The sequence below is a fragment of the Salvelinus fontinalis genome, chromosome 17 (assembly GCF_029448725.1).
Source record: "Salvelinus fontinalis isolate EN_2023a chromosome 17, ASM2944872v1, whole genome shotgun sequence".
NCBI classification, from domain to species: domain Eukaryota; kingdom Metazoa; phylum Chordata; class Actinopteri; order Salmoniformes; family Salmonidae; genus Salvelinus; species Salvelinus fontinalis.
The window spans coordinates 26099078-26126433 of record NC_074681.1 but is presented as its reverse complement, the minus strand read 5'-3'; the positions used below and the strand labels follow the sequence as shown (position 1 = coordinate 26126433).

The following is a 27356-nucleotide window of genomic DNA, read 5'->3' as shown; positions in this document are numbered from 1 at the left end:
CGGCCAAAATCCATCTCGTTCAATCTTATCCCACTGCCGGCCACTGGGCTTCCTTTCACTACCATGTTTGGCAGTGACTGGAAAAGCCAAGCGGATGCATCACATTCATACATCCTGGGAAATATCTGTTCTATCTGTGACTAGGCCTTGCCGAGTAAAATGGCAGACCTGACCTGCATGAGGAGAGTTGTCCCCAAGATACCCACTAGAGGGCACTACAGACTGGTCCAAACGGTTGACATTGACATACAGTCAGGCTACACACCGCATGCTCCTTCCCAGCACACAGGCCTCAGAATGATGGATTCTCCCAGGATTAGCGAAGCAATTAAAAATTAAAGGGATACAATGGAATATTCCATCGCTTACATTCTAAAGTATAGATCGCTTCTTTTCAGATACACTAATGCTGTATCTGGCACACTGATGAAAAATGTTAGCATTTTCACAGAAACAGCATAGGCTTTCTTGTGCCTTCATTCATCCATTCATAATCTATGTTCTTAGCTTTTAGAGTGCAGTTTTGGGAGCTGTGATGATCCTAAGGCAGATGACAGAGAGAGGCCATGCCACACATTTCTGATGGGTGCCACAGTGGCACGACAATGGATGGATGGTAACCTCGGATTTAGCATTACCCAACTAGGCCAGCAGCATGGCAATTAACACCTATCACAGTGGTAATTTCACAAGGCTGCAGCTCACAGAGCTGTCAGCATTACCTCCACTTAATGTCACAGAGAGAACATTTAGAGAGAAACTGTAAGGACACCCCTCAATCAGTCTGCTGCCCTCAGTCCCCTGGCTGAGCTGGCTGTGGAGGATTTCTACCAGATTTTGATTGGCTTGAAACTCTTCACTAAGCCTTGGGAATAGGAAAATGCGGATTGGAATAAGAAAACAAATTCTTTATACAAAAAAAAAATACTCTCAAAGTAACTGTAACATGCTACTGTAACTGTCGGCACGTCTAATAAATATTGGTGTAATTTTGAATTGGCAGAATGCAAGCTACAAAACAAAGCTAGGAGCTTTGTACGGTGGTTTTGACTTCTTAACAGTCACATTCCATTAGCAAAATAAGTTCACTGCACTGAAATAATTTGGGAAGTGTCTGATTGGAATGTTAATTAAAATCTCACTTTTTAAAGATTCCAGGGTGTTACACCGGTCTGTCTCCCTTGGTTACAGGGGAAGTTTAGGAAACACTATGTTCTGGATCTGGAACGTCACCTCATCAAATCACCATTCAGACACACAGGGCATTGTCTCATCCACAACCGTGTCTCATCCACAACCGTGTCTCATCCACAACCGTGTCTCATCCACAACCGTGTCTCTCCCACAATGTGATTGCAGATCAAACTTTATATTTGAGTTGAGTTCGGTTACTTCAAAGAATCAAAATATTTTCTCTATTACTTAACTATATACACATATTGATGTAGAGGAGTAAACATCATTATTCTGTCTGAAGCAAAGGTTTTCGAACACAGTGAGCACAGACAGACCACACAAAGAGTTTTTGGTAACGAACAAACAACCCCCAAAACAGTGACTCTTAGATGGTCAGTTTATATTGTTGTAGCAGTTGCAATCTGTTGAGGCAATAAAAAGTTTCACTTCTATAAAACACGTTGTCTAGCAACAAAAAGGTTACTGACATAGTTCAATACAGTTTGTCAGGTATGCCTACTTTTCACAAGGACTGTGTCTGTTTTCAGATGCTAACTAATGAAAAGGGGGATCGTTTTAGGATATGTTGAACAATTTGGGTGTTTGCATCATTTATTCATTGTTCAAGCATCTGAAGATAACCTAGAAACTTCTAAAACGATATGTAGGGGAGACCAGAGCTCGTTGTCAACTTTTAACATACATTTTTTCTCTCTCCATTCAGTTTTATTGTGTAGTCTACCACTATTTTATTTCACATCGACTTAAATAAGATTTGTTCATGCATTAGTGGGCAATGTCATATATTTTTCTCCATGTTGCCACATAACGTTATTGTAACATTTGATCAAAGGAGGACTCACTATGAAACCGTGTGTCATGCTGGGGAAAGGTTGTTACAGGGTTTGTAGAAAATGACCACTTTTTTCTTTGACAGATAAACACACACACAGACTTGATCATCAGCTCCAATGTTGATAACTGTTCACCACATTGACAAGTTTAAGGAAATCCAACAAGGATAAAGGGGATCATTTTCTTAGTCCGTGATGAAAGACATTCACCTGTGACAATTTCAATATTCAAAGCTAGGGATATGAAGTGGCAAAATACATTCTGTAAACACCAAAATACAAAGTTCTGTAGATATAACTTTTAGCACCTTGTCTTGTAGTTATGAGGTCGGTGACAACTTCCGTAAATTGTGGATATTCAGCCTCTGGTCTCCCCTATTTCTCCTAGCAACAACATGACTACATAAAGTCAACATTTTAGTGTGCAGACCAGAAAATGAAGGTGAACAAAATCCTACATGTATTATTTTTCTTTTCCATAATGTTGCTGCTTTAAGTGACATCCACATCCCCACATAAAAAGTATATATTTATATTTATATAATATATATTCATACTCTATTAACAGTTTAGTCTACCATGAACTTAATTCCCACCCATCTCTGAAGAAGAAAAAAAACTGACTTTCTTAATTAAACATTGATTATTTTACAACACAGATTCAACTAATTTGTACATATTTGGAGGGAATTAAGCTCTCAAAGATATTATTTTTGCCCCCTGGTAATGTTCCAGTCTTGTTACAGTGTATATATAGCTTTATTCCATTGAAACACATAAAAAAAGCATTTACAAACTGGCATCATTAGAACCAACAACTTGCTGTTGAATGTAAACTTCAACAGAAGTTCAACATTACCCCTCAGCTTGGATATAACTATGTTTGGCACATTTTAAAAAACTGACAATGAGCACAATTCACTAGGAGGCTTGTGGAGGAAAAAAATGTGTTTTCATGTAGCACAGCATTTTAGGAAATAAAAAGTATTTTGAGTATATCTACCGTCCATCCGTAAACTGTTTTAGGCAGTGGAAGAGCACCAAGGGAGTGGAATGATGCTGTTGAGCCGCTTAACTCATTTAGGTCCACCAATTCACATAATCAGATTAGCAATAACTTTGAAATCCGTCCTTCATTTTGCTGCGAAAACATGTTTCATTGCTTGTAGCGGTTTGTTTGTGTGCAGACGTTGTACTCTCTATTATCCCCCAGAATGTAACAGACAGACTAACATTATGCTGATACAATAAGGAAAGGGACACAGGCAATTGTGTAATATACACAATGCACATGTATCTCCGTAATGTACATCAAATACTTTACATCAGAATTAAGGATTAAAAAAGTAGAAATAAAAAAAGAATTATAACAAATCAAAAGATACAAAGTCTAGAAGCAATTATTTTGCCCAGAGATTATACTCCTTACACACAACACAGGTTGAAGCCGTACGTTAAAACCTAATAAGAGTTTGTGACTGACAACTATTCTCTAGCTTGTGTAAATGACACTTCATTTTCTTGTGCTTCACATACTAATCTCTTTACTATACCACATATTTACAGTTGTCATCCTTCTAGAATACTGCTGATCATCTCCAAGATATTCCGTTCCTCACACTCCAACTCTCCAAGCTTTGGGTGGTGAACCCATCATTTAATACCTTCCTTTTGCCTTTTGTGAGTTGTTTCCTAACAATATCCTGCTCTTTCTTTCTTCCTTTCTCTCTTTCCCTCCTTCCTTCTCTCTTTCTGACTCTAATTCAATTCCTTCTGCTCTGTGACTCTCTCTCTCTCTTTCTTCAAAGACACATGGGCCTGGGACCTCTCTCTCTATGACAAACTAAACTCGCTGAAGAAATGTCTTGTAGTATGCATGCACATGCATGGCCTGTCTGTCTTAGTCTCTCTATCGGCTCCTCTCCCCCATCACAGCACACTGCTGACGACCAGTCCTTCCTCTATAGTCCACTAGACCCAGGAGTCCGGGGAGGCTGGGTAGTGACTGGTCTCATAGTTGAGTTCACTGTAGGGGCGGGATGCTGAGTAGAAGTCCACATAGTTGCCCGTGGACTTGAGCCCCAGGTGCATGTTCAAGTCTGTGGCCTGAGGAGGGCGCTGGTGCACCTGGTCCTCGTAGAACGCCTCCTCAAACTGTACGCCAGGAGGGTTCTGGAACGGAGGGTAGGGCTCCTGGGCTGGGTTGGGCCCCTGAGCAGAGACCTATGGAACACACAGAGGTTAGAGCACTACTCTGCTACTGGAGAGAGAGTACCTAACAGTGAGTGTTGCTCTTGTAATGATATCAAGTCATTTCTTCATTCTTTACCTGGTTGTGTTTGATGTCATCACTGGGAGAGACGTAGGCTCCTCGGAACAATGTTGAGGTTCCACTTGAGATTTCAACTATAGGTGGGAGAGAAACAGAGAGATGGTATGTGGTCATTGTTACCAAGTTAATTATTATAAAGTGACCAAAAAGCTTCACATAGGTTTTAGAGTATACCTGTGATGTACACATGATGAAAACACACTGACTCCAGAAACGAAGAGGAAACTGACGGAGGCCTTGAAATTCCTTCCTACCTGCCATGGTGTCTTTCCTCGAAGTGTGCTCACCCTTGTTGCCATGGTAACTGGCATTGGTGCCCGTTGACTCGTAGTCTGTCTTCCTCTCCTTAAGGCTGATCATCTCTCGGGGAGAGGCAGGGGCACTTGCTGCAAACACACAGATGACACATCACGTACACCATTAGCAGGAAAAGACGTTTGACATCCACTTGACTCCCTTCGTCATTATTAATCCTCCCACTCTCCTACATTGACACATTCTGTTGATACAAGGCAAGGAAGCTGAGAGTAAAGCAGCTGATGACATCATCAGATAACGTTACTGTGCCATAAAACGGCATGAAGAAAACATGCATGTAATGAAAACAAATACATAGGCCTAACTAAGCGGGGATCTAACATCCAGAAATAGCTCTTCTATGAAATCTTTACTTAGAGAGTTTATGGCTTTCTAATAGGATCCATTAAGTTCAGCATTTCCACTTTGAATTTCATTAAACTCCAATTAGAGCACCATGTAACCTTAATGTCCCGAACGGAATCGACAAATATCCTCTCGTCCAAGAAGATCCTCCTATAATCACCATTAAACGCAGCCAATGGCTGGCTACAATACCAGGTTCTAGGTTTTAATAACAGTAGTACCAATACCTCTTACATTTACATTTTAGTCATTAAGCAGATGCTCTTATCCAGAGTGATTTACAGTCAGTGCATTCTGACAACTATTCAGGTTTGTAGACGTATTCTGCATTGGCCCTAACTGTCCCCAGAGCTAACTGTGCCTCCCAAGGTCTCTTCCATGAGGCTGCTGTGGTGACGAACAGAGACACAGGTGTGGCATTCAAACCAGCCGTGAGGAAAATCTGCTGGTGTATGTCATCCGAGTCATCCCTCCATCCTCCTCCTTTCCTCTCCTCTTCTTTCATCTTAAAGGGTAAGTGAGTAACTGGCAGTTGCTTATTAGTGTCTGTGCACCTCCATGTCTAAGCAGACACCACCTCATTCTTCATTCATCCTATCTTTAATCTGAAATATTACTAAGCTTCCCAATTCTTTTTGTCTGAAATGCATGGACAATTTTGCGGGGGAATGTCTGGCAATTAAAGCTCTAAAGCCTTGTGAGTTTGCAAAAAATGTCCAATATTTTAATACTATGGGGTAAAGATAGAATACACTAACCTGAGCGATTATTGGGAGATGTCCGTACAGGCGAGATGGATGGGGTGCGGGAGGAAGAGTATGGTCTTTGTCTATCTCTTTCTATTGTAGAGGATGAGCCAACAAAATGATACTGAGAATATCCATCCTGGGGGAAAAGGAGATGCATAAGGGAACTAACAATAATGGACTGCTCTATACTGCTTACTATGCTGTAGGATCATACTCTATGACCATACTGTAAGATCTAAGATAATCTGGTCAAATACAAATGGGGTTGGAACTATACACACATTTAAAATGACGCAAAATCGAGCAGGAGAACATTACGATAATGACTGGCTTTCCATTAAAGTAAAGCATGCAACACCTGTCTTGCAGCTGATTTTTTTTCTCCCCCTCTCAAAGCCCTTAAACCTTCCAATTCTTAATCTGTCTTTCATTAAAGCATGTTTATCTACTCTCCTCAGGTCAACATTGAGAGATTCTTTAGTTCATTAAACTGTAGCCCAGAGGGATTCCAGCTTTACTCTCACTATCAATTCATACACTTAGTGAGCTTGCTGAACTGTGTCACACATGACGCATGAACTGCTGTACAGCATACATTTTTGCCCTTTACCTCCTCTCTCTCTCTCCCTTTAATAAAACTAAAAACCAACTACTCAAAAATGTCTAAGAGGACACTCCAGAGACTAACGTGTTAAACTTCCAACAGCGCCTTCGGCAGAGTTCTTGTGGTGGCAGCAAGTTCTTTGTATTACACACCTTTTTGTAGAGACTGCGAAGGTCTCTGTACTGCCACATACTGTTGAGGACTTGAGAGGCTGCTTTCACCACTTTGGGTGTGTGTCTGGGAAGAGAAAAACTACACTTTAGAACAAAATGTTCTAATCTAAAGGTATTGAATGCTCGCTGCTGGATGAAAGGTCACTAGCACAAAACATTCAAAAACACAAATTCAATAACAGAAAAATCTAAGCGAACATTAAATGGAAACAAGGTCATTCTGCACTTCAGCACCATAGTCATTCTTGCAAAGAAAACAAGAAAAATTGGAATGGATAAACGCAATTAGCAGAGACAAAATCCAATGAGTTTAGCATCAGAGGCCCCTCTCTCTCACACAGCACCCATCCTCTCCTCTATCTCAGCACAGCAACTCCACAAGCCACAAATGTCAGCGCTAGAGGTGATTCAATTCACAGCAGAGATATGGAATAATCATCAAGTTATGACATCATAGCAGTGCAGATACTGTATAGCAATACTTCTCTTCTCTCAAGGCTCTTAAAGAGTGTTTTGTCATTTCTTCTCAATGGGGCAATGCATTCTTACAGCTGTCCAGAGTCCCTGATCCGTGGCAACGTTGAGTAAGTGTATCACAGGACTATGAGGAGAGATAGCCAATTACAATACCCAATTACCTTGCTAATTGCAAACTAAAAGGTCCTAAGGGAGAACTGTTTTCATAAAATCCCAAAACAGAAAACCCACAATTAGCTACATTTAAAAGGCATTTCTTTACACTGGTGAGTTATAGGGAAAACGTCAGAAAAACATCTGCTAAAGTACATTCAGAGGGAAAATAACAGAACAGTGCTTATGCCCGATCAGCAGTTCATTTACATTAGGGTTGAAGGTTAGGGTGAACAGAGTCTGTCTTGATAGTGGGATAACATGTTATATAAAGTAGCTGGCCAGCACGCATGCAGCATTTGATTCCAGGTTAGAAGATGAGAGTGAACACAATATGACTTCTGGACACCTACTTCTCTCCTTTGCTCCTGGCGATACCGATGAGTTTCTCGATGCCTCCAGCGTCACGCAGAGCCTTGGTGTTCTCCATATTCTTAGTGATGACCTCGTGCAGGGCACAGCAGATAGCCGTGATGGTGTCGTCTGACATGGTCTTCCCAATAGCACCGGCAGCAGTCCCACCACTGCTGTTGTTGTTGTTGCCCCCGGGCAAACGGTGGACCAAGTCTCTCATTGCGTACTTGCCTGTTGTGGAGAGAAAAAGCCCTCATGGTTCAGTTCTACTGTACATGAACATTTAAATCTATGTGCAACCATTTAGGAAACAGATTCTGAAAACCATGGGTACAATATTCTTTGATTTGATTTTAAATAAATATGGCAAACATGCTCTCCACAAAGCAATGTTCTGTTTGTGACCAAAATACCTTGCAAGTCACAACAGCAATATAGGAGAAAGGGTAACAAATGGTCAAGATATCAGAAACTGATAAAGACAAGCAGTATTTACTAAACTTCCCATGATATGACTGCTGTCATCAAACAGTAGTGGCTTACTGGCTGGTCTTTGACCCCTTGTCTAACCTTGTCACCACCCTATGGACACTCAGTAGGAGAGCCTTCAAGATCAGAGATGTGCACAAGCCCCTTGTCCTATAGAGGCTACGTCCCCAATGAGCACTGAGTGACTGAGCTAAAGTGGCTCTCTTGACTTGACAGGAGAACAATAAATACTGCACTTGACACTGAGGCATCTCACTTGAATCATTTTAAAAAGACAGTGCTCTAAAACATTGGATATACTATGGATAATAATGATGTTTCAGCATTTACAGTAGTACAGTACCCCTATGGAGTTTTAGTCACAGACAAGATATCTAGATCATAACAGACTAGATAGGAATAGAGAGAAGGATAGAGTAAGAGAGAGAGAGTGGAAGGAAAGATGGGTATCAGCATATGCGAAAGGCAGGAGAGAGAGAGAAGAAATTCAGAGCACGGTGCTTTTAATAATTCACAATACGGCCTCAAACTCCCTTCCTGACATTCACAGCTATATGATGAGGCTTTAATACATTGTCTGGTCAACGGGTCTTTTTTAAGACCCCGCTCAGCACTCATACACGACTGTAGGCCTGAGGACACTACATTTGCAGCTGGGATGGAAATGTCAAGCCCCTCACGTTTAAAAGAAAGGCCTGGGAATGGGAACGACAGGGACGGTCTAGTCCTGCCAGTGCACAGTCACTACGCTGCGATTCATAGTAAAAGCATTAGCAACTACAGCAGATGTTTGTAATGTAGATAAACAAAGAAACAGACAATCCTTTGGAGCACATTCCATGATATTCAAATATAATATGCCCATTTTAGCAGCTATGACGTCAATAAAAAATGTAATATGATAATTATTTTTAAGAAGCATTCCTCAATAAAATACAATTCTAAACTAAAGCTATTAAAACTACAGTAAAAATCCCACTAAGTATACCCCATCATTGCTTTACAAAGTTATTAGATGTGTCATATTTAGCCAGACATAACATTAGTTTAACATGACTTAAGCATGTAAACAGATACTTGTGGGTTACTCCATTCTATCAACAGAGTAGGACGTCTGAAGGCCTGCGGCTCTATGGCATGATGCACACGTCTACTTAACACAGAGCACCAGCCTGAGACGGCAAGAGCAGTTGCTATGGAGATGGAAGGTCCAACAGAAAACCACATTTATTAGAGAGATCAATAGTCTTTTAGTGCTGTTATGAGGAGAATTTCAACCATGTGAACACAGTCCACAAAGAGAGCTCTGCACACCCATCTCAGCAGAGAAAGATGATGGTATAGCTGGCTGCAGAGAAGTGCATGGATATTAGCATATGCACACACACGCACTCACGCGGGGGCACACACATGCGCACCAAACACACAGCTAACACGCACAGAGAAAAAAACATTTGAATGTGTAAATGTTGAATACTGAGTAACTGACAGCCGAACTAACCGATGAGGTCTTTGTTTCTGACGTCTAAGGCCATGTTTCTTAAAGCTGTGGCCACGGCACACACCACCCTGTCGTTGTCAATCCTCAGCAGCTCCACCAGGATGGGCAGACCCTTCTCTTTCCTCACTGCCGCACGGATATACACAGACCACTGGAGAGGAGAGGAGACAGAGTCACACATCTTTATGTTCTATGCTATCAGTCAGAGTAGGATGACCATCTTATAGGATCTGGTATCTCTTTCTTAACTAACATTACAATAAGGGAACAGACCAATGACTTAGACCATATCTATCTGTAAGAGTTATGGCATCTTGGCAACGGCAGTTGCACAGCTCTGAGGAGGCCATAGCTTACTGTACTGTTCCAGCTTTCTTGACTAATACAGTGAGTTAACAGTCACCAATTAGCTCTCTGGTTCAGGAAGTTCATTTACATGACAGTGTGAACAGTTAAATGGCTGCCATTGAGCAGCTCTATTGACGGAGACCATAGCTTACTGTACTGTGCTGTACCTTCCAGCTGCCTGCAGCCAGGTTCTGCAGGGCCCCGGCCGCCCCCTCCAGGGTGTCTGGGTTGGAGCACTCAGACAGGAGAGTGAGGTAGGGTTTGACAATGGTGGGGTGCCACAGCATCTGAATGCCTTTGGGCGGGTCAGCAGAGTCCGGGTAGGGCCCCACACCATCCCACTGGGTGACACAGGATGGTGGAATGTTATTACTGGCCAATACTACAGGCATAATACGGGACATCAAACTGTTTGGCAACACTGCTTAGTGCCACTGAAAATTGCTTAGTTATCACAAAACAGTGAAAAGGTGGAAACATTGAATATGGTTGAGACTTGAGTGACAAGTGAGTCACACATTGCTTTTTGAATTATGAACTTATAGGATAAACATAATTAAGAATGAAGTAGTTAGTTAAAATCTCTGGGGCATATCTCACATACAAAATCATCACCACCAAGCCAACCACATGAGCATCTAATGTATGCCAGAGTAGATGAGTTGTACAGCCAATAGCATAATCCAACTCAGATGATAATCAAATCTTGGCTTTAGCCTGGTTATTGTCCCAGACATGGCAGAGAAAACCATGATAAATCTCTCCTCTTTACATTATATTTAGGTTATTTAGCAGACACTCTTATCCAGAGTGACTTACAATTAGTGCATTCTTCTTAAAATAGCTAGGTGAGACAACATATCACAAACGTATCAAGTACATTTTCCCTCAAAGTGTTAATCAGCAAAGTCCGTGCTAGAAGGAAAGGTAAGTGCCATTTCTTTTATGAAGGGCGTGTCAGGGGTGCCGTGAGATAGAGATACTGGAGATATATACTCTTCAAAGGTTTCAGACGTTTTCGGAAGATGGGCAGGGACTTTTGACTTTAGGGAGAAGCTTGTTCCACCATTGGCGTGCCAGGACAAAGAAGAGCTTTGACTAGGCTGAGTGGGGGCTGACTTCCTGTACTGGTAGAAGGGCCAAGAGACCAGAGGTGGCGGAACAGTGCTCGGGTTGGATGTAGGGTTTGAACATAGCCGGAAGGTAAGGAGAGGCAGTTTCCCTTGCTGCTCCATAGGCAAGCACCAGGGTCTTGAAGATGATACGAGCTTCGACTGGAAGACTGTGCAGAGGAGCGGGATGATCTTAGGAAGGTTGAACAACAGGCGGGCTGCGGCATTCTCTTCAAGCCCCTCTTTCAGAACTAAACCCAGTAAATGAGTAATTATCCATAAGATAGACCCCCCTCCCTAGCCAGCTTCCAGCACCACTACTCTAACACGCTGGCTAATTGCTAACAGCTGCAGTTGAGATGTAGAGAGGATAGAAAGGAGAGGAACCCACCTGATCATGGGCCTTCTTTTTCTTCTTCTTCTTCCCCCAGCAACCTGAGCTCTCGGCATCCTTGCCGTTGGCATCGCCACAAAGCAAACCATCAAGCTCATCCGTGCCTATCTGCTGTCCCTGAGATGTCTCTGCAGCTAGTCGATACGAGAGGTTCCTCAAAATGCACACACAGTTTTCAATGGTCTGCAAGGACAAAAGAGGGAGATGATGAGAGATGAAGGGAAGTAGTGGGTGAAAGGAGAGAGGGGGAGACGAATAGAGAGAGAGAGAGAGACAGAAAGAGAGAGAGGAAGATAAATAGAGATTTGAGAGCAGTATTTCAATTTGAGGAGTGCCATGAGATGCTTTGCTTGTCGGCCATGTAGCGAACAAAGTAAAGTTATGACTTTATTTCCTCCAATGTGAGCGGACAGGATGTTTTAGGGATGCTATAAACTGGGGCAAATGCATGAGTTTGCTTTCAAATAGACAGAGCATGCAATGCAATAGACCATGACTCGGCATTTGATACAACACACACAGACCTTGTTACTAAACATTGCCTACTGTTGACAGTCTATTATTTCACGACATCTTCCACAGCGAAAAAGAGCAGATGCCAACCCTTCAATGCAACAATTAACAGTGGGAGAATTAAAGTATGGCTCTTTAACCAGTCTATAAAGGCAATTCAATTGGAACATTAATTGACCAGTCTGTTAAATGCAATTGGTACAGTAAAGCCAAGTGCATCTCTTTCTGATGTATGACTAACTCCTTGTACTCGTTAGATTGCTGTGCTGGATCCAGGCCAGAGCAGTACTGTAGTGACAATCCCATTGTAGTAAGCAGTGAGGCATTCAACACCGTAGTGGGGGACTCTGATCTTGTAAAGACTTTTCAGTGGGATTAGGGCCGCCAGATCGCCTTCAAACTGGTTGGCAGAAAGTAGTCCAGACATAACAAAGGCCCTCGGAAATCAAACAAAATAGGGCACTCATCTATAGCTCGTATGTAGAGGTACAATCGGAGGAGCTTTACGGTACCATAACCTACTGTACATAGTTATGAGTGTGGTAGAGAGGACAGATATGGAAGTAATTTCAATAGGGAAGAACAGTTTGTCATGGTTACTGCTTGACATCAGAAAAATGTAGTTGGGCTGCGCATCGCTCAAGGTTATCCTGTCTAGGATCAGCGTGGCGCTAGCGGCACACCCCCCCCCCCCCCACTGAAAAACCAGTGCCGCGAAATTCAAAAAAAATATTTTTTTAAAATATTTAACTTTCACACATTAAAGTCCAATACAGCTAATGAAAGACACAGATCTTATGAATCCAGTCAACATTTCCGATTTTTAAAATGTTTTACAGGGAAGACACAATATGTAAAGATGTACATCTATTACCTAAAAACACATTAGCATATTCCACCATCTTTTATTTGTCCACCAACACCAGTAGCCATCACCAATTCGGCTAAACTAAGATATTTATAGCCCCTAACCAACAAAAAAACTCATTAGATGACAGTCTGATAACATATTTATGGTATGGGATAGGTTTTGTTAGAAAAAAGTGCATATTTCAGGTATATGGCATAGTTTACAATTGCACCCACCATCACAAATGGACTAGAATAATTACAATGAGCAACGTGTTTACCTAACTACTAATCATCAAACATTTCGTAAAAATACACAGCATACACGAATCGAAAGACACAGATCCTGTGAATACAGACAATATTTCAGATTTTCTAAGTGTCTTACAGCGAAAACACAATAAATCGTTATATTAGCTTAGCACATAGCAATTAGCAGCCCAGCATTGATTCTAGCCAAAGTGAGCGATAAAAGTCAACATCGCCAAAAGATATTAATTTTTTCACTAACCTTCTCAGAATTCTTCCGATGACACTCCTGTAACATCACATTACAACATGCATATACAGTTTGATCGAAAATGTTTATATTTAGCCACCAAAATCATGGTTAGACAATGTGAAATGTAACTCGGCTGGTCAGAATTTGTCCTTGCGCCACTTAGACAGTGATCTACTCTTATACATAAATACTCATAAACGTGACTAAAAAATATAGGGTGGACAGGGATTGATAGACAATTTAATTCTTAATACAATTGCGTTATTACATTTTTTAATTTATCCTTACTTTTCAATACAGTTTGCGCCAAGCGAAGCTACGTCAAAAAACATGGCGTCCTAAGCCACTAAAATGTTTCGACAGAAACACGATTTATCATAATAAAAATGTCCTACCTTGAGCTGTTCTTCCATCAGTATCTTGGGCAAAGGATCCTTTCTTGGGAGAAATCGTCTTTTGGTGGAAAGCTGTCCTCTTGCCATGTGGAAATGTCAACTACGTTCGGGATGAACTGAAAAGCGTGTCCAACTTTTCACATCGTTGCAAAAATAAATGTCACAAAATCGCACTAAACGGATATAAATTGCTATAAAACGCTTTAAATTAACTACTTTGTGATGTTTGTAACTCCTATAACGAGTGAAAAGATGACCGGAGAAATATAACAGGCTAAACTAATGCTTGGAACAGGAGAGGGTCGGTGTCTTCCACGCGCGTTACGCAGCAAGAAAAGACTTGCTAGCTAAAGGTTTTTTTCATTTGTAGGGCCTGTGAACGAGCAATCGAGCCCGTTGGAATCGTCATCACGTAAAGGCATCCAGGGGAAGACGTAAGAAGTGTCCGTATAGTCATAGCAACGACAGTGCCCGTTTAAATGACTTCAGAAAAGTGGCCAACGTTTCTCAAATCTGACTCCATGTCAGGGAAATTGCTGTAGAATGGGCTCTGTTCCACTTAGAGACAAAATTTCAACTCCTATAGAAACTATAGACTGTTTTCTATCCAATAATAATAATAATATGCATATTGTACGATCAAGGATTTTGTGGGAAGCCGTTTAAAAAATTAGCCACATTAGCATAAATAGTCTAAACAGCGCCCCCATCCCCAACAGGTTATCATGTACTGTATGTGTAACCGGTTTGAAATGGCTAGCTAGTTAGCGGGGTACGCGCTAATAGCATTTCAATCGGTGACGTCACTCGCTCTGAGACCTTGAAGTAGTTACCTTGAAGTAGTTGTTCCCCTTGCTCTGCAAGGGCCGCGGCTTTTGTGGAGCGATGGGTAACGATGCTTCGAGGGTGGCTGTTGTCTATGTGTGCAGAGGGTCCCTGGTTCGGGGCGAGGAGAGGGACCGAAGCTATACTGCTACATATGTACCTAGTACCTAGTCCATTTTCTCTCAGATTCACAAGGTCTTCTACAAGCCATAAACAGGGGACCTTAAACCACATTGTCTGACATTGACAGTGTGTCAATTTCTCCATGCATGACCTGTGATTGAATCCTTCCAATAGTTGAACACTGAGTAGTACTTATAGTGGATCAAATCTTAACATAATAAAAATAGGCTTTGTTTCAATTATACTAAATAATGCATTTCAAAGCAGGATACAAACACTAGCTCCATAGACTCTGAGGCATTCATTCGCAGGAAATTGGACAGCCGGTATGAGCTTTTGGGAAATGACCAGTGTAATCAGAGCTGTTGATGATCTGTGCTAGCGTCTAGCGTCTAGCGTCTAGCATCTAGCCTGACTGCACTGTACTGTAGATCCTCATCACCAATACCAGGAAGTCAGCGCCCCCTATCCCTCCATGCAGAGCACCAGCAAGGACAGGAGAGGTGTTGAGCAGCTAAATCATGAATAAAGAAGGCCATTTACAGGGGATGATGAGGTGGAGAGAGCCAGGGAGGTAACCTGGACAACACACTGATCCAGATCCACAACATGGGACGTTTGTGTGTGTGTGTGTGTTGAAATGATGGGCAGCCTCTGTCTGTGATTCCCTCAGCATCATGTTAAAGGGTCTATGAAAGAAGATGAGAGGAACACAAAGTCAAACCTTGCTATCGATCTCGCTGCTGCCCAAGGCGGTCTGGATCACGTAGAGCAGAGCGTCGGTAAGGCCCTCGCACTCCCTCATCCTCCTGCGAGCCTCCTCCCCTGCAGAACTCACATTCCTGCAACAACAGCCAGTCAGACATTTTTCTTCAGCATTGTATCACTGTCATATTGTACAGCTGGTAGTTAACCGTCATCATGATTTTTCAGTTGAATTTCAGGACTAAATATTGTATATACTACTTCTTCAGTGCTTGTCATCATAGTTGGTTGAATATAGGATAACTAAATAACGTTAATGATGTATAGTTTGACACCCTGACAAGCCTGGCCCATCATGTTCCCACTCTGGGTGCATCCCAAATGGCACCCTATTCCCTATACACTGAGTGAACAAAACATTAGGAAAACTCTTTCAATGACATAGACTGACCAGGTGAATCCAGGTAAAAGCTATGATCCCGGCAGGTAGCCTGGGGGGCAGGGACATTGGGCCAGTAACCAAAAGGTTGCTGTATGGAATCCCCGAGCTGACAAGGTAAAAATCTATCATTCTGCCCTGAGCAAGGCAGTTAACCCACTGTTCCTCGGGTGCCATGGATGTGGATTAAGGCAGCCCCCTGCACCTCTCTGATTCAGAGGGGTTGGGTTAAATGCCAACGACTTGTTTCAGTTGAATGCATTCAGTTGTACAACTGACTAGGTATCCCCTAATCAATGTCACCTGTTAAATCCACTTTAATCAGTGTAGATGAAGGGGAGGAGACGGGTTAAAGAAGGATTTTTAAGCAGTTTGTGTATGCGTGACATCTCAGAGGGTGAATGGGCAAGAGAAAAAATTTAAGTGCCTTTGAATGGGGTATGGTAGTAGGCGGCAGGCGCACCGGTTTGAGTGTGTTAAGAACTGCAGCACTACTGGGTTTTTCAAACTCAACAGTTTCCCGTATGTATCAAGAATGGTCCACCACCCAAAGGACATCCATCCAACTTGACACAACTTTGGGAAGCATTGGAGTCAACGTGGGCCAGCATGCCTGTGGAACGCTTTCGACACCTTGTAGTCCATGTCCTGATGAATTGAGTCTGTTCTGAGGGCAAAAGGGGTGCAACTCAATATTGGCAAGATTTCCTAATGTTTTGGACACAGAGTTTATTTTTATTTAACTCTTATTTTACCAGGTAAGTTGACTGAGAACACATTCTCATTTACAGCAACAACCTGGGTAATAGTTACATGGGATAAACAAGCCATTTGTAAACTGGGGATGATTAGGTGGCAATGATGGTATGAGGGCCAGATTGGGAATTTAGCCAGGACACCAGGGTTAACACACCTACTTTTACAATAAGTGCCATGGGATCTTTAGCAAACACAGAGAGTCAGGACACCCGTTTAACGTCCCACCTGAAAGACGGTAACCCTACACAGGGCAATGTCCCCAATCACTGCCCTGGAGCATTTGGATATTTGTTTTTAGATCAGAGGATAGGGTGCCACCTACTGGCCCTCCAACACCACTTACAGCAGCATGTGGTCTCCCATCCAGGGACTGACCAGGACCAACACTGCTTAGCTTGAGAAGCAAGCCAGCAGTGAGATGCAGGGTGGTATGCAGCTGACTGTAGGGTATAGTGCACTACATCCTGTCTCCTCTCCGCTGCCCTTTAAATGTCAGGTCATTAAAAGTCTGTAATGGTGCAGCCAGCCTGGTCTTATGACAGGCCTCTGTATGGACAACATGGCCTTTATCTATCTGTGTCTCCTGTTAGAGGCTTGGCCCAATTGATAGGGAGATTATTCTGCCATACCAAGAAAAAGAGCAGTAACTGCACATTTGGTCAAAAACGAGTTACTGACATTTTTGATACATTAAATACATGCTTATAATGTGGACAAATATCCTGCCTCCTCTGTGTTGAGAAAATTGGGCTCATGTTTGCAGTAACTGAAAAAAGTTACAGTGAAACCAGGGACAAAAGCAGTAACTGAAAAAAGTTACAGTGAAACCAGGGACAAAAGCAGTAACTGGAAAAAGTTACAGTGAAACCAGGGACAAAAGCAGTAACTGGAAAAAGTTACAGTGAAACCAGGTGTCACGTTCCTGACCTGTTTTTCCTTTTTCTTGTGTTTAGTTAGTTGGTCAGGGCGTGAGTTGGGGTGGGTTGTCAAGGTGTTATTTTCTTGTTGGGTTGTTTGTGTTTGGCCGGGTATGATTCTCAATCAGAGACAGCTGTCAATCGTTGTCCCTGATTGAGAATCATACTTAGGCAGCCTGTGATTCACGTGGTTGCTGTGGGTGGTTGTATCGCGTGTCTGTGTTTGTACCACACGGGACTGTTTGCGGTTTGTCACGTTTGTTGTTTTTGTATGTTAAGTGTTCATTCTATTTTCATTAAATATGAACACTAACCACTCTGCATATTGGTCTGATCCTTCTCGCCTCTCCTCCTCGTCCGAGGAGGAGGATTACGACGATCGTTACACCAGGGACAAAAGCAGTAACTGGAAAATGTTACAGTGAAACCAGGGACAAAAGCAGTAACTGCCATCACTCACATCAGTTACTGCCTTTTACCTTGGTTTCACTGATCTTTGGGCTGCAGTGTCTACGGTTTACCTTGGCATTATTTATTGTTCTTTGCTCATACAAGTATCAAACTATATGACACTGACAACCACATACAAATACATCTATGAACACAAGTTGTGTAAAAAAATAAATCACAATGGATTCTAGTTGGTGTACCAAGCAAGAAGGCACTAACTGCCGTCTAGGGTCAAAGCTCATGTCAGAAGTCAGGGTCAATATGAATAAAAAATTGCCTCATGTTAAGACAACAGATAACCACATCTCTAGTGATCTGCCTACAACTCATTTGGCTGGACAATTTAAAAACTATAAAGCCATTTTTCTCAGTTCCACACTATGAGCAGTTAGGGCTCTTTTGCTTGGTAGGTCAGTATGGATGGCCTGTTTGTGACTCCGTTGGCACCTCCAGAACTTTGTAATGGGCCTGATAAACAAAGCAGACCATGGATCAATCTACTGGATCAGTATCTGTTCTGGAGGTGCTCTTTCTAGGTCAGTGATGAGTGACTTGACTGTATAAGTGAGACGGGCTCTGGTTAGATAGAGACAGGGTCCTTTATCAGGTCGTTCCTAAAACACAGCAGTCACTGCCCACTGACCACCCCAGGGTGATACAAACAAGGAAACATGGAGCATCTTCAATAGGCTTGTTGACTCTATTGTGCATTGACAATCTAACGGTAAAAGGGCTTGTTGACTTTATTGTGAGTCTGATGAATAGTGATAATTAGTATATTCTCTTGCTGTCAAGGGCTATGCTCCTATTGACACTCTTCCTTCCGTTAGACACCAGCTGATCCCTGGCAGAGAGGCACCCTGTGAAGAATGTCAGTCAGCTAGCGTGCTGCGTTCGCTGTTAGCCATGGTTATTCTGTTCTGAAGACAGCCAGCGTGAGTGTCACAGGATGAGGGACAGGTGTGTGATGAGGCGGCAGGTGGCGAGGCATCTTAGTCCTGCACATTACATATTCAATCAAAGCTCCTGTTCTGTTGTTCCTTAACGACCGATGAAATTAATTAGCATGCTGAGCTCAGGGATTTACAGTACAGTCATTCATACCTCACAGGCAGGCATTAAGACTCAGCACATTTCACTTACAGTGGGCCTCCTCCCACTCCACGCTGCTGCAGTGCTGATTGGTTTTGCTGCAGAGGACTACCTGTCTGGTGGCCAATGGGAACGGGGCATGCCCACAAAGTCCACCTCCCTTTCATTAATCACTTCCTGCTTTGACAAGGTAATGTGTGGGCATATTAATGGTTTCAACTATTAGCAGATAATACCACTAAAGAGAAGCAGTGACATATTGCACAGAGAGGGTAATGCACTGTAGGTAAAATGAATAACCCCAAAATTAACAGACAAGCAATGTATTAGCTAAGATCTTATTATTCTCCTTCTTCACAGATGCTTCTCTTGCTGGTACGCAGGAGGTGAGGGCCCAGATATAAAAGAGTAGAAACACTTGACACATAGACAATTTTCTTCCGGTGCCAGCGCTATAATCAGAAAGTCTTTGACAATATTCCAGAATTATAGAATGCTTTAATGGAATCCTGCAGGGAGCAGAGCAGACAGTTTTAAGCCTCACCGAGTGCTGACATGGCGTTTTCACACAACATCCCTCATAGTGAAGGTAATTATGGGGAAGAAGCATGTTACATGGGCTCCCATAATCAGTCTGACACTTGTGGCATTCATTGTCTGTGATAAAACTTCCTTAATCAATAACCCTCATTCGTCAAGTCAATACTCACAATACGTACAAAGCTTCATGAGTATACTCCGTTTGAAAGAGCAATGTGTTACATCCTGCATTACCAACACAAAGGAACTGGGTGCAGGCAAGCCAGGCAGGGACAAAGCAGGGAGACATTCACCTGAAAGAAGCCGACCGCTCTGAGTGAAAGCTACACCAAGAAGAGGAATTGTCCCCAGAAGACACCTTACAACCCAGTGCATTTAACCTCAGGTTGACATACACTGTCATGACTTGTGACATTTAACCTCTAACCCTGCCACTGTGCTGTCACTTCTGCTTTGCTTGCTCTTTGGGTCTTGGCTGGGTAAATGTAAAGAACCTTGTGACTACTGCTGATGTAAAAAGCTAGCAAACTTTATTAAATAAATTTGATCGATTGACCCGAGGGTCCAGTAACAGTACTGACCTGAGGCAGCCGGTGGCGTTGCGGAGCACCTGGGAGGAGTGCAAGTGCAGCTTGCGGTCTTCCTGATGGGGCGAGGTGTCCCAGCCCGAGTGGGGGATGATGACAGCGTTGGTCAGCACGGCCAGGGCATCCTGGATAATGGGCATCTTCAGGGCATCACACGACGACAGGTTCCACAGCACACCTGAACAGAGAACATCAGATAGGATAGGACGTTGACGAACAGTGATTTAACGTGGGAGAATGGTCAGCTGTAGAGATCCCGGGAAGGGAATGGTGATATATTGTTGGATTTTTTTGTTGGAGAACAAAAGTTGAATATACTTCCTCTGAAATTAAAATAAGGATCATGTTGGACAAAAACTGTTCAAAACATTAAAAAGAAAATGGAAAACTGTAAGGCTCTATAACTGTTTAATAACTTGTCGCAAAACAGCATATTTCACCCCTAGTTTTGAATTAGTGAGAGGTTGTCGTGATTGTGCAATAAACCGGGCACCTGGGGCTTCATAGATTTATATATTTTCCCCAGTAATTTAATGTGCAAACCAGCCAACCTAAAAAATGAAGGAATTTTCTCTCGCCTACCAATTACATTCAAAGCCAGCGGCTTTGGCACAGCCTGTATGAGTAAACCACAAAGAGACAGAGGGAGGAAGCGCTCTCTCTCTGCAGCTGGGCTCTCCTCTCTCTTTAACCACACTGACTACGACTTCAGTCTTCCTCCTCAAGCTGGGGTGCTTTACTAAACACTGAACAGGGGCAATACGTGTCCACAGATAGTATACCATCCCCATTTACATATGACTTAAAAAGACAACCGACTCATGTGTTACTATAAATTGCTTTCAGTAGGATGTGGTAGGAACATGGTGACTCTGCCATGGATGGTGTTAAGAAGTGAGCAGAAGCTGTCAGCCAAAGATCGAGATACATACACAGCACAAGAGCTGGCCGGTTATCTATAAGAGGAAAGAGGAAGAAAAGGGTGGAAGAGAGGGTCCTTCACTCTACAACCCTTCATACGCCCCCCCCCCCCCCCCCCCCCCCCCCCATTTTTATTTTATTTTTATTATAAAGCAACACCTCACGCCACAAAGCCTCTCCCCCATGTGACCTACTTGCTGTGTGTACTGTATGTACTGACATGTATGTGTAACTGATAGATGCACACACATATTACATGTTCATGTTTTTAAATGTATGTAAATTGTAAACTCTTTTGTTCTGTAATGTATTTTTAGTTCTCGTGTCAGACCCCAGTAAGACTAGCTGTCGCCACCGGCGTCGGCTAATGGGGATCCTAATAAATCACATCAACAATCAAACCAGAGGGCACACCCACACACACACACACACACACACACACACACACACACACACACACACACACACACACACACACACACACACACACACACACACACACACACACACACACACACACACACACACACACACACACACACACACACGCACACACACACACACACACACACACACTCAGAGCACTGATTGTAATGACCTTGACAGCTGGCCCAACACATTATAATTCTTGTTGACCTTCACCACGTCATGTCCCTCCTAGGACACCGTAGCCGTAGCATTTATGATTGCAATTACCAGTGGTGAGGCAGTCAGTCACTCTTCACCCGTTCCTCTCACAACAACAATGTAATTACATAGATCTACTTTAGTCTTATCAGCCATGTTGGGATGTTTTCCTTGTGGTCTGCTCTGCTCTAAATAACTAGCTGCGTGGCTCATAATTAGCGGAGACAGTAATCTTGCAGAGAGCATTACTTTACCGCGCTCGGGGCAGCGCACAACATTTCTGTGTTTTTAAAAATGAAAGAGCTGCTGCCTATAGCGGTGGCGGCGGTGGGCTCGGCCGATAATAACCGCCTATAACATCATCTTGTTCCAGTGGGGAAGAAAATATGGAGGTTATATTTCGCTGGATAGATGAGAGGTTAATTGCCTCAGCCTTACATCATCGGGGAGGCGGGCGGTGCGGGGGGGTGCGAGAGCATAATTTCGTGATGAGAAAGCAGGCCGTCTGCAGAACTAGACCCAAATTATCTCTACGGGGGGTAGTGGAAGTTGAGGGCACTGTGCAGGTTGTCAAGGTGACAGAAATGGCATTTTAGGAGCATGACGTTTTTATGTGGTTCGGCCGCTATGTCGTGTAAGGCAGCCGCTATGTCGTGTAAGGCAGCCGCTATGTCGTGTAAGGCAGCCGCTATGTCGTGTAAGGCAGCCGCTATGTCGTGTAAGGCAGCCGCTATGTCGTGTAAGGCAGCCGCTATGTCGTGTAAGGCAGCCGCTATGTCGTGTAAGGCAGCCGCTATGTCGTGTAAGGCAGCCGCTATGTCGTGAGCCGACAGTGATTCAGTGCAGATGACATTCCAATAAAATCAGGTCAAATCAGCCACTCTTTACAATGAGTCACTGTGGTACCGAAACAAATGTGAAGAAATAAAATAAACTACATCCCAGCTCTGATGGGATAAGACGTATAGATAGATGTCTGTATATCTATGTCTGTAGATGGCTGTACATTTCTACCATTCTCCTCCAACTACTACAACTTTTAAATGAATCTACTCCGATAACTCCTATCCCTCCACTAGATTAGAATAATTGTACCCTGGCTGTGTAAGAGCAGCAACAGGGGTTCCTGTTCGACATCACATGGAGTCCAGGATACAATCTACATCTTTAATCTCAGAAGACAAAAAATTTGCCATTAAAAATAGTTGTATTTTTTCTGAATAATCGTCTTTGGGTCCTCTAAATGCAAGGGGGGCTTCTTAGAGCAGCGGGGGAAACAACAATCTTGTTTGGCTAACTGTGATATCATAAACCACCGCTGCCACCGCATGCCTAAGAAGGGCGCCCCTTGGCAGTTGGTGACACGGGGAAGGCTCAGGGAAGGCTAGGAGACAGAGATAAACTGGTAAATAGTCCCGTTAATCCATGCCCAGTCACAGGAAGTGGAGAGGAAGCTCAGCCGGCCACTGTGACTGATTTAAACAGCCAGAAGAGAAGTTGTGAAGAGGCAGAATTCCTCTGGGCCGGCAAAGGTTTTCTGCAGCCTGATTAATTTGTGACAGGAGGGACTGTGTTCCAAGCGTTGAATTGCTTTCTAATTTATATGGTAATCTCCGTTAAGACAGTATCAGCACAAATCATATATTTCCTAAGCATTTCCTGGTTTAAAAACGTCTCTACAGTAAAGAATAAATCATAAAAGGATGCAGCAGCATGCTCTCTCTAAACATGATTTAAACGGGGATTTAACCTCTGACTTCTTATTGACTAAGTGCCTTTTGGCATTGTTGACTTTTAGAACATCGTCCTTTAATAGATATCTGTGGTGCCATACCCCAATGAAGTTTCACATCATATTGTATGTCATCAAATATATGCATTTTCTGTCCAGTCAAGTCATTTGTGGATATTCGTGTTTTCATATTCAGTGTTTAACTAGCTGACTTATATTGATGAGCCACTATTATGGATGTTGATGTGACACGTCCCTTTGGGATTCTTTGCCTCTACAGCCTACCATAGTTATCCAGCCCCCAGTAACAGTGACAGTTAAACATTAGATAACACGCCCATACGCATCCAGGTATAATCCTTTATAACTTGTTTTAAATACTTTTTATAATGTCATATAGCAAGGCTATGCTATGCAAGGCTATGCAAGGCTATGTTATGTCTCTCTATGTTATATTTTGTGAAAACAAACTCTGTTTACCTGTGAGCAGCTCCCTAATCTCCATGTCTGTGGTCTTCCTCAGCAGGCGGACCAGGGCTGGGATCCCCCCACAGTTCTTCAGGGCAATCTTGTTGTCATCGTTGGCCTTGCCGTACACCAGGTTCCTCAGAGCTCCACAGGCACTGCGGTGCACGTCGGTCATCCTGTGATCTAGCAGATCCACCAGCAGCTGGATCCCTCCTTGCCTCCGGATCTGGTGAGAGGAACAGGGAGAGGAGAGGAAGGACGTAAGTGGATCCACTGGATCAAAATATAGAGCAAGAGCAGGACAAATATATATGCACTAGTATAGCTACTGTTCTTTACTGTTCAATTGTCTACAGCAAAGGTCATAGTTAGTCATAGTTTTCAGCATTGACAACAATATCCCTAAAGGCATCCCTATATAAATACTATTCTTCATTTCACTCAGGTACCTTTTCTCTATAAATAACTACAGCCATGTCAAACATGTGGCTGCACACAGACAGAAAGGCCCAGGTCACACTGTCACAGTGTTCTGCCATATTAGTGACAGAGTGACAGAGGATGTGATGACCTGGCAGAGTGACACACACACACACACACACACACACACACACACACACACACACACACACACACACACACACACACACACACACACACACACACACACACACACACACACACACACACACACACGAGGACTGGTGCCAACAGTCAGCAGATATGCTGCCAGGTCGAACAGAATGAATCAGCATTGTGGCTGTTTCTAAACCTCTCAACTTCCATTAAACACAGAGGAGAAACATGATTACAAATCAGAGACCCTGTTCATCTGGGTGCTCTGCTCCAATTTACTGACAATTCATTTAGTGACAAGGTTTACCCCATCATGGCTTCTGTTATTACACTACACGTGCCATTATATGGCTGATTCATAATCAGTCAATGCACAAACAAAGAGGTGTTGGCAAAGGCGATAGACACTGGCTCACTAGATTGCAGGCTACATGCTATCATTATCCAGTACATGCTGTACGTACAGTTGAAGTCGGAAGTTTACATACACTTAGGTTGGAGTCATTAAAAATTGTTTTTCAACCACTCCACAAATTTCTTGGTAATAAGAAAACTATAGTTTTGGCATGTCTGTTAGGACATCTACTTCGTGCATCACACAAGTCATTTTTCCAAGAATTGTTAACAGACAGATTATTTCACTTACAATTCATTGTATCACAATTCCAGTGGGTCAGAAGTTTACATACACTCAGTTGACTGTGCCTTTAAACAGCTTGGAAAATTACAGAAAATGATGTCATGGCTTTAGATGCTTCTGATAGGCTAATTGACATAATTTGAGTCAATTGGAGGTGTACCTGTGGATGTATTTCAAGGTCTACCTTCAAACTCAATACCTCTTTACTTGACATCATGGGAAAATCAAAATAAATCAGCCAAAAAATGATAGACCTCCACAAGTCTGGTTCATCCTTGGGAGCAATTTCCAAACGCCTGAAGGTACCACGTTCATCTGTACCAACAATAGTACGCAAGTATATACACCATGGGACCACGCAGCCGTCATACCGCTCAGAAAGGAGACGCATTCTGTCTCCTAGAGATGAACGTACTTTGGTGCAAAAAGTGCAAATCAATCCCAGAACAACAGCAAAGGACCCTGTGAAGATGCTGGAGGAAACAGGTACAAAAGTATCTATATCCACAGTAAAACGAGTCCTATATCCACATAACCTGAACGGCCGCTCAGCAAGGAAGAAGCCACTGCTCCAAAATCGCCAGAAAAAAATCCAGACTACGGTTTGCAACTGCAAAGATCGTACTTTTTGGAGAAATGTCCTCTGGTCTGATGAAAGAAAAATAGTAATGTTTAGCCATAATGACCATTGTAATGTTTGGAGGAAAAAGGGGGAGGCTTGCAAGCCGAAGAACACCATTCCAACCGTGAAGCACGGGGGTGGCAGCATCATGTTGTGGGGGTGCTTTGCTGCAGGAGGGACTGGTGCACTTCACAAAATAGATGGCATCATGACGTAGGAAAATTATGTGGATATATTGAAGCAACATCTCAAGACATCATCAGTCAGGAAGTTAAAGCTTGGTTGCAAATGGGTCTTCCAAATAGACAATGACCCCAAGCATACTTCCAAAGCTCTGTCAGGCCAAAATTCACTCAACTTATTGTGGGAAGCTTGTCGAAAGCTACCCAAAACGTTTGACCCAAGTTAAACAATTTAAAGGCGATGCTACCAAATATTAATTGAGTGTATGTAAATTCTGACCCACTGGGAATGTGATTAAATAAATTAAAGATGAAATAAATAATTCTCTCTACTATTATTCTGACATTTCACATTCTTAAAATAAAGTGGTGATCCTAAATTACCTAAGACAGGGAATATTTACTAGGATTAAATGTCAGAAATTGTGAAAAACTGAGTTTAAATGTATTTGGCTAAGGTGTATAAACTTCCGACTTCAACTGTATGTATATTCCCTACTGTTTATGAAAACACTTACTCGACTCATCTCCCTTGCTCTGCTGTTATCAAAATAAAGCCCCCAGTAAATAGTCATTCCCTTCACACAGCCTCCTGGTCCAAAAATAACCAAGATACCGTTGTAAAAAATACAAGGGGAGACCGAGAGCTGATTTCAAGCGCAGTGCGCAGCAGGTGTTTATTGCAAAGGACCACAGGAGGAGGCAGGTAGCTGGGTCCAGGGGCAGCAGAAGGTCATACACAGGGGGTCCAAAAGGGCAACAGTACAGGCAGGGAAAAGGCTAGTAACATAGTCCAGGAGATCAGGCAATAGGTAGTTAACAGGAAATCCGATAGGCTAAAGTACGGCAGGGAAATGCGTCGTTAGTGAGGCAGGCAAAAACTATCATACACGGGAGGAGTAAATCACAGGAATAACAGAGCTCTGAAAGAAGTGTGTCACAAAACATACAATACCTCACAGTGATGGGGGCAAAGAACTGAACTAATAGTGTGTGATAATGACATACAGGTGTGTGATCAGGTGATTAGAATTCAGGTGATTGGGATCTGGAGAGTGAGCTGCGTTCAGGGGATCTATGTGTTTGAGAGTGTGAGTTGGAAGCAGACGTTACAACCGCTAGGCGAGAAGACACCATCATGATACACATGGCTAACGTGGATTGCCTTGCAGTACTATACATAGTGTGCAGGTGTGCCTGTGTGTGTGCATGCCTATGGGGTGTGTATGTGTACAATCACGGATATGTGTGTGTGGGTCTGCCCATGTTGCCTGTGTGATGTATCTCATAGTCTGAGAGAGGAAACGGGATGAGCGTCAGCAGTGTTCCAGGGAAGGCATCAGCTGACCTAATGACTTTCTTCCAATCCTTCCCAGAGGGCATCTGACCTGCAACTTATCCCTCCATCTCCCCATCCCTCTTAACTCCCCAACTCCCCATCCCTCCAACTCCCCATCCCGCCATCTCCCATTCCTGCCATCCCTCCATCTCCCCATCCTTCCATCTCAACCTC

General features: G+C 43.0%; 1 protein-coding gene across 8 annotated transcripts in view; it reads right to left on the bottom strand.

Annotated features, from left to right (window-relative positions):
- Positions 1 to 1559: 1559 nt before the first annotated feature.
- The window catches only part of LOC129814051 (catenin delta-2-like), a 156957-nt gene continuing 131160 nt past the window's right edge, over positions 1560 to 27356 (bottom strand). For 5 of the 8 annotated variants that reach the window (XM_055866816.1, XM_055866821.1, XM_055866818.1 and 2 more), the window contains 12 exons: positions 23836 to 24049; positions 20070 to 20253; positions 15311 to 15428; positions 11377 to 11562; positions 10026 to 10214; positions 9526 to 9676; positions 7535 to 7766; positions 6531 to 6615; positions 5784 to 5910; positions 4617 to 4748; positions 4360 to 4436; positions 1560 to 4253 (listed from right to left, as the gene is read on the bottom strand). In XM_055866816.1, coding sequence (XP_055722791.1) covers positions 4002 to 4253; positions 4360 to 4436; positions 4617 to 4748; positions 5784 to 5910; positions 6531 to 6615; positions 7535 to 7766; positions 9526 to 9676; positions 10026 to 10214; positions 11377 to 11562; positions 15311 to 15428; positions 20070 to 20253; positions 23836 to 24049 — 1947 coding nt within the window. In that variant the 3' untranslated portion in view covers positions 1560 to 4001. The remainder of the gene's footprint in view (positions 4254 to 4359; positions 4437 to 4616; positions 4749 to 5783; positions 5911 to 6530; positions 6616 to 7534; positions 7767 to 9525; positions 9677 to 10025; positions 10215 to 11376; positions 11563 to 15310; positions 15429 to 20069; positions 20254 to 23835; positions 24050 to 27356) is intronic. The other 3 variants (XM_055866819.1, XM_055866822.1, XM_055866820.1) reach the window with 2 other exon arrangements.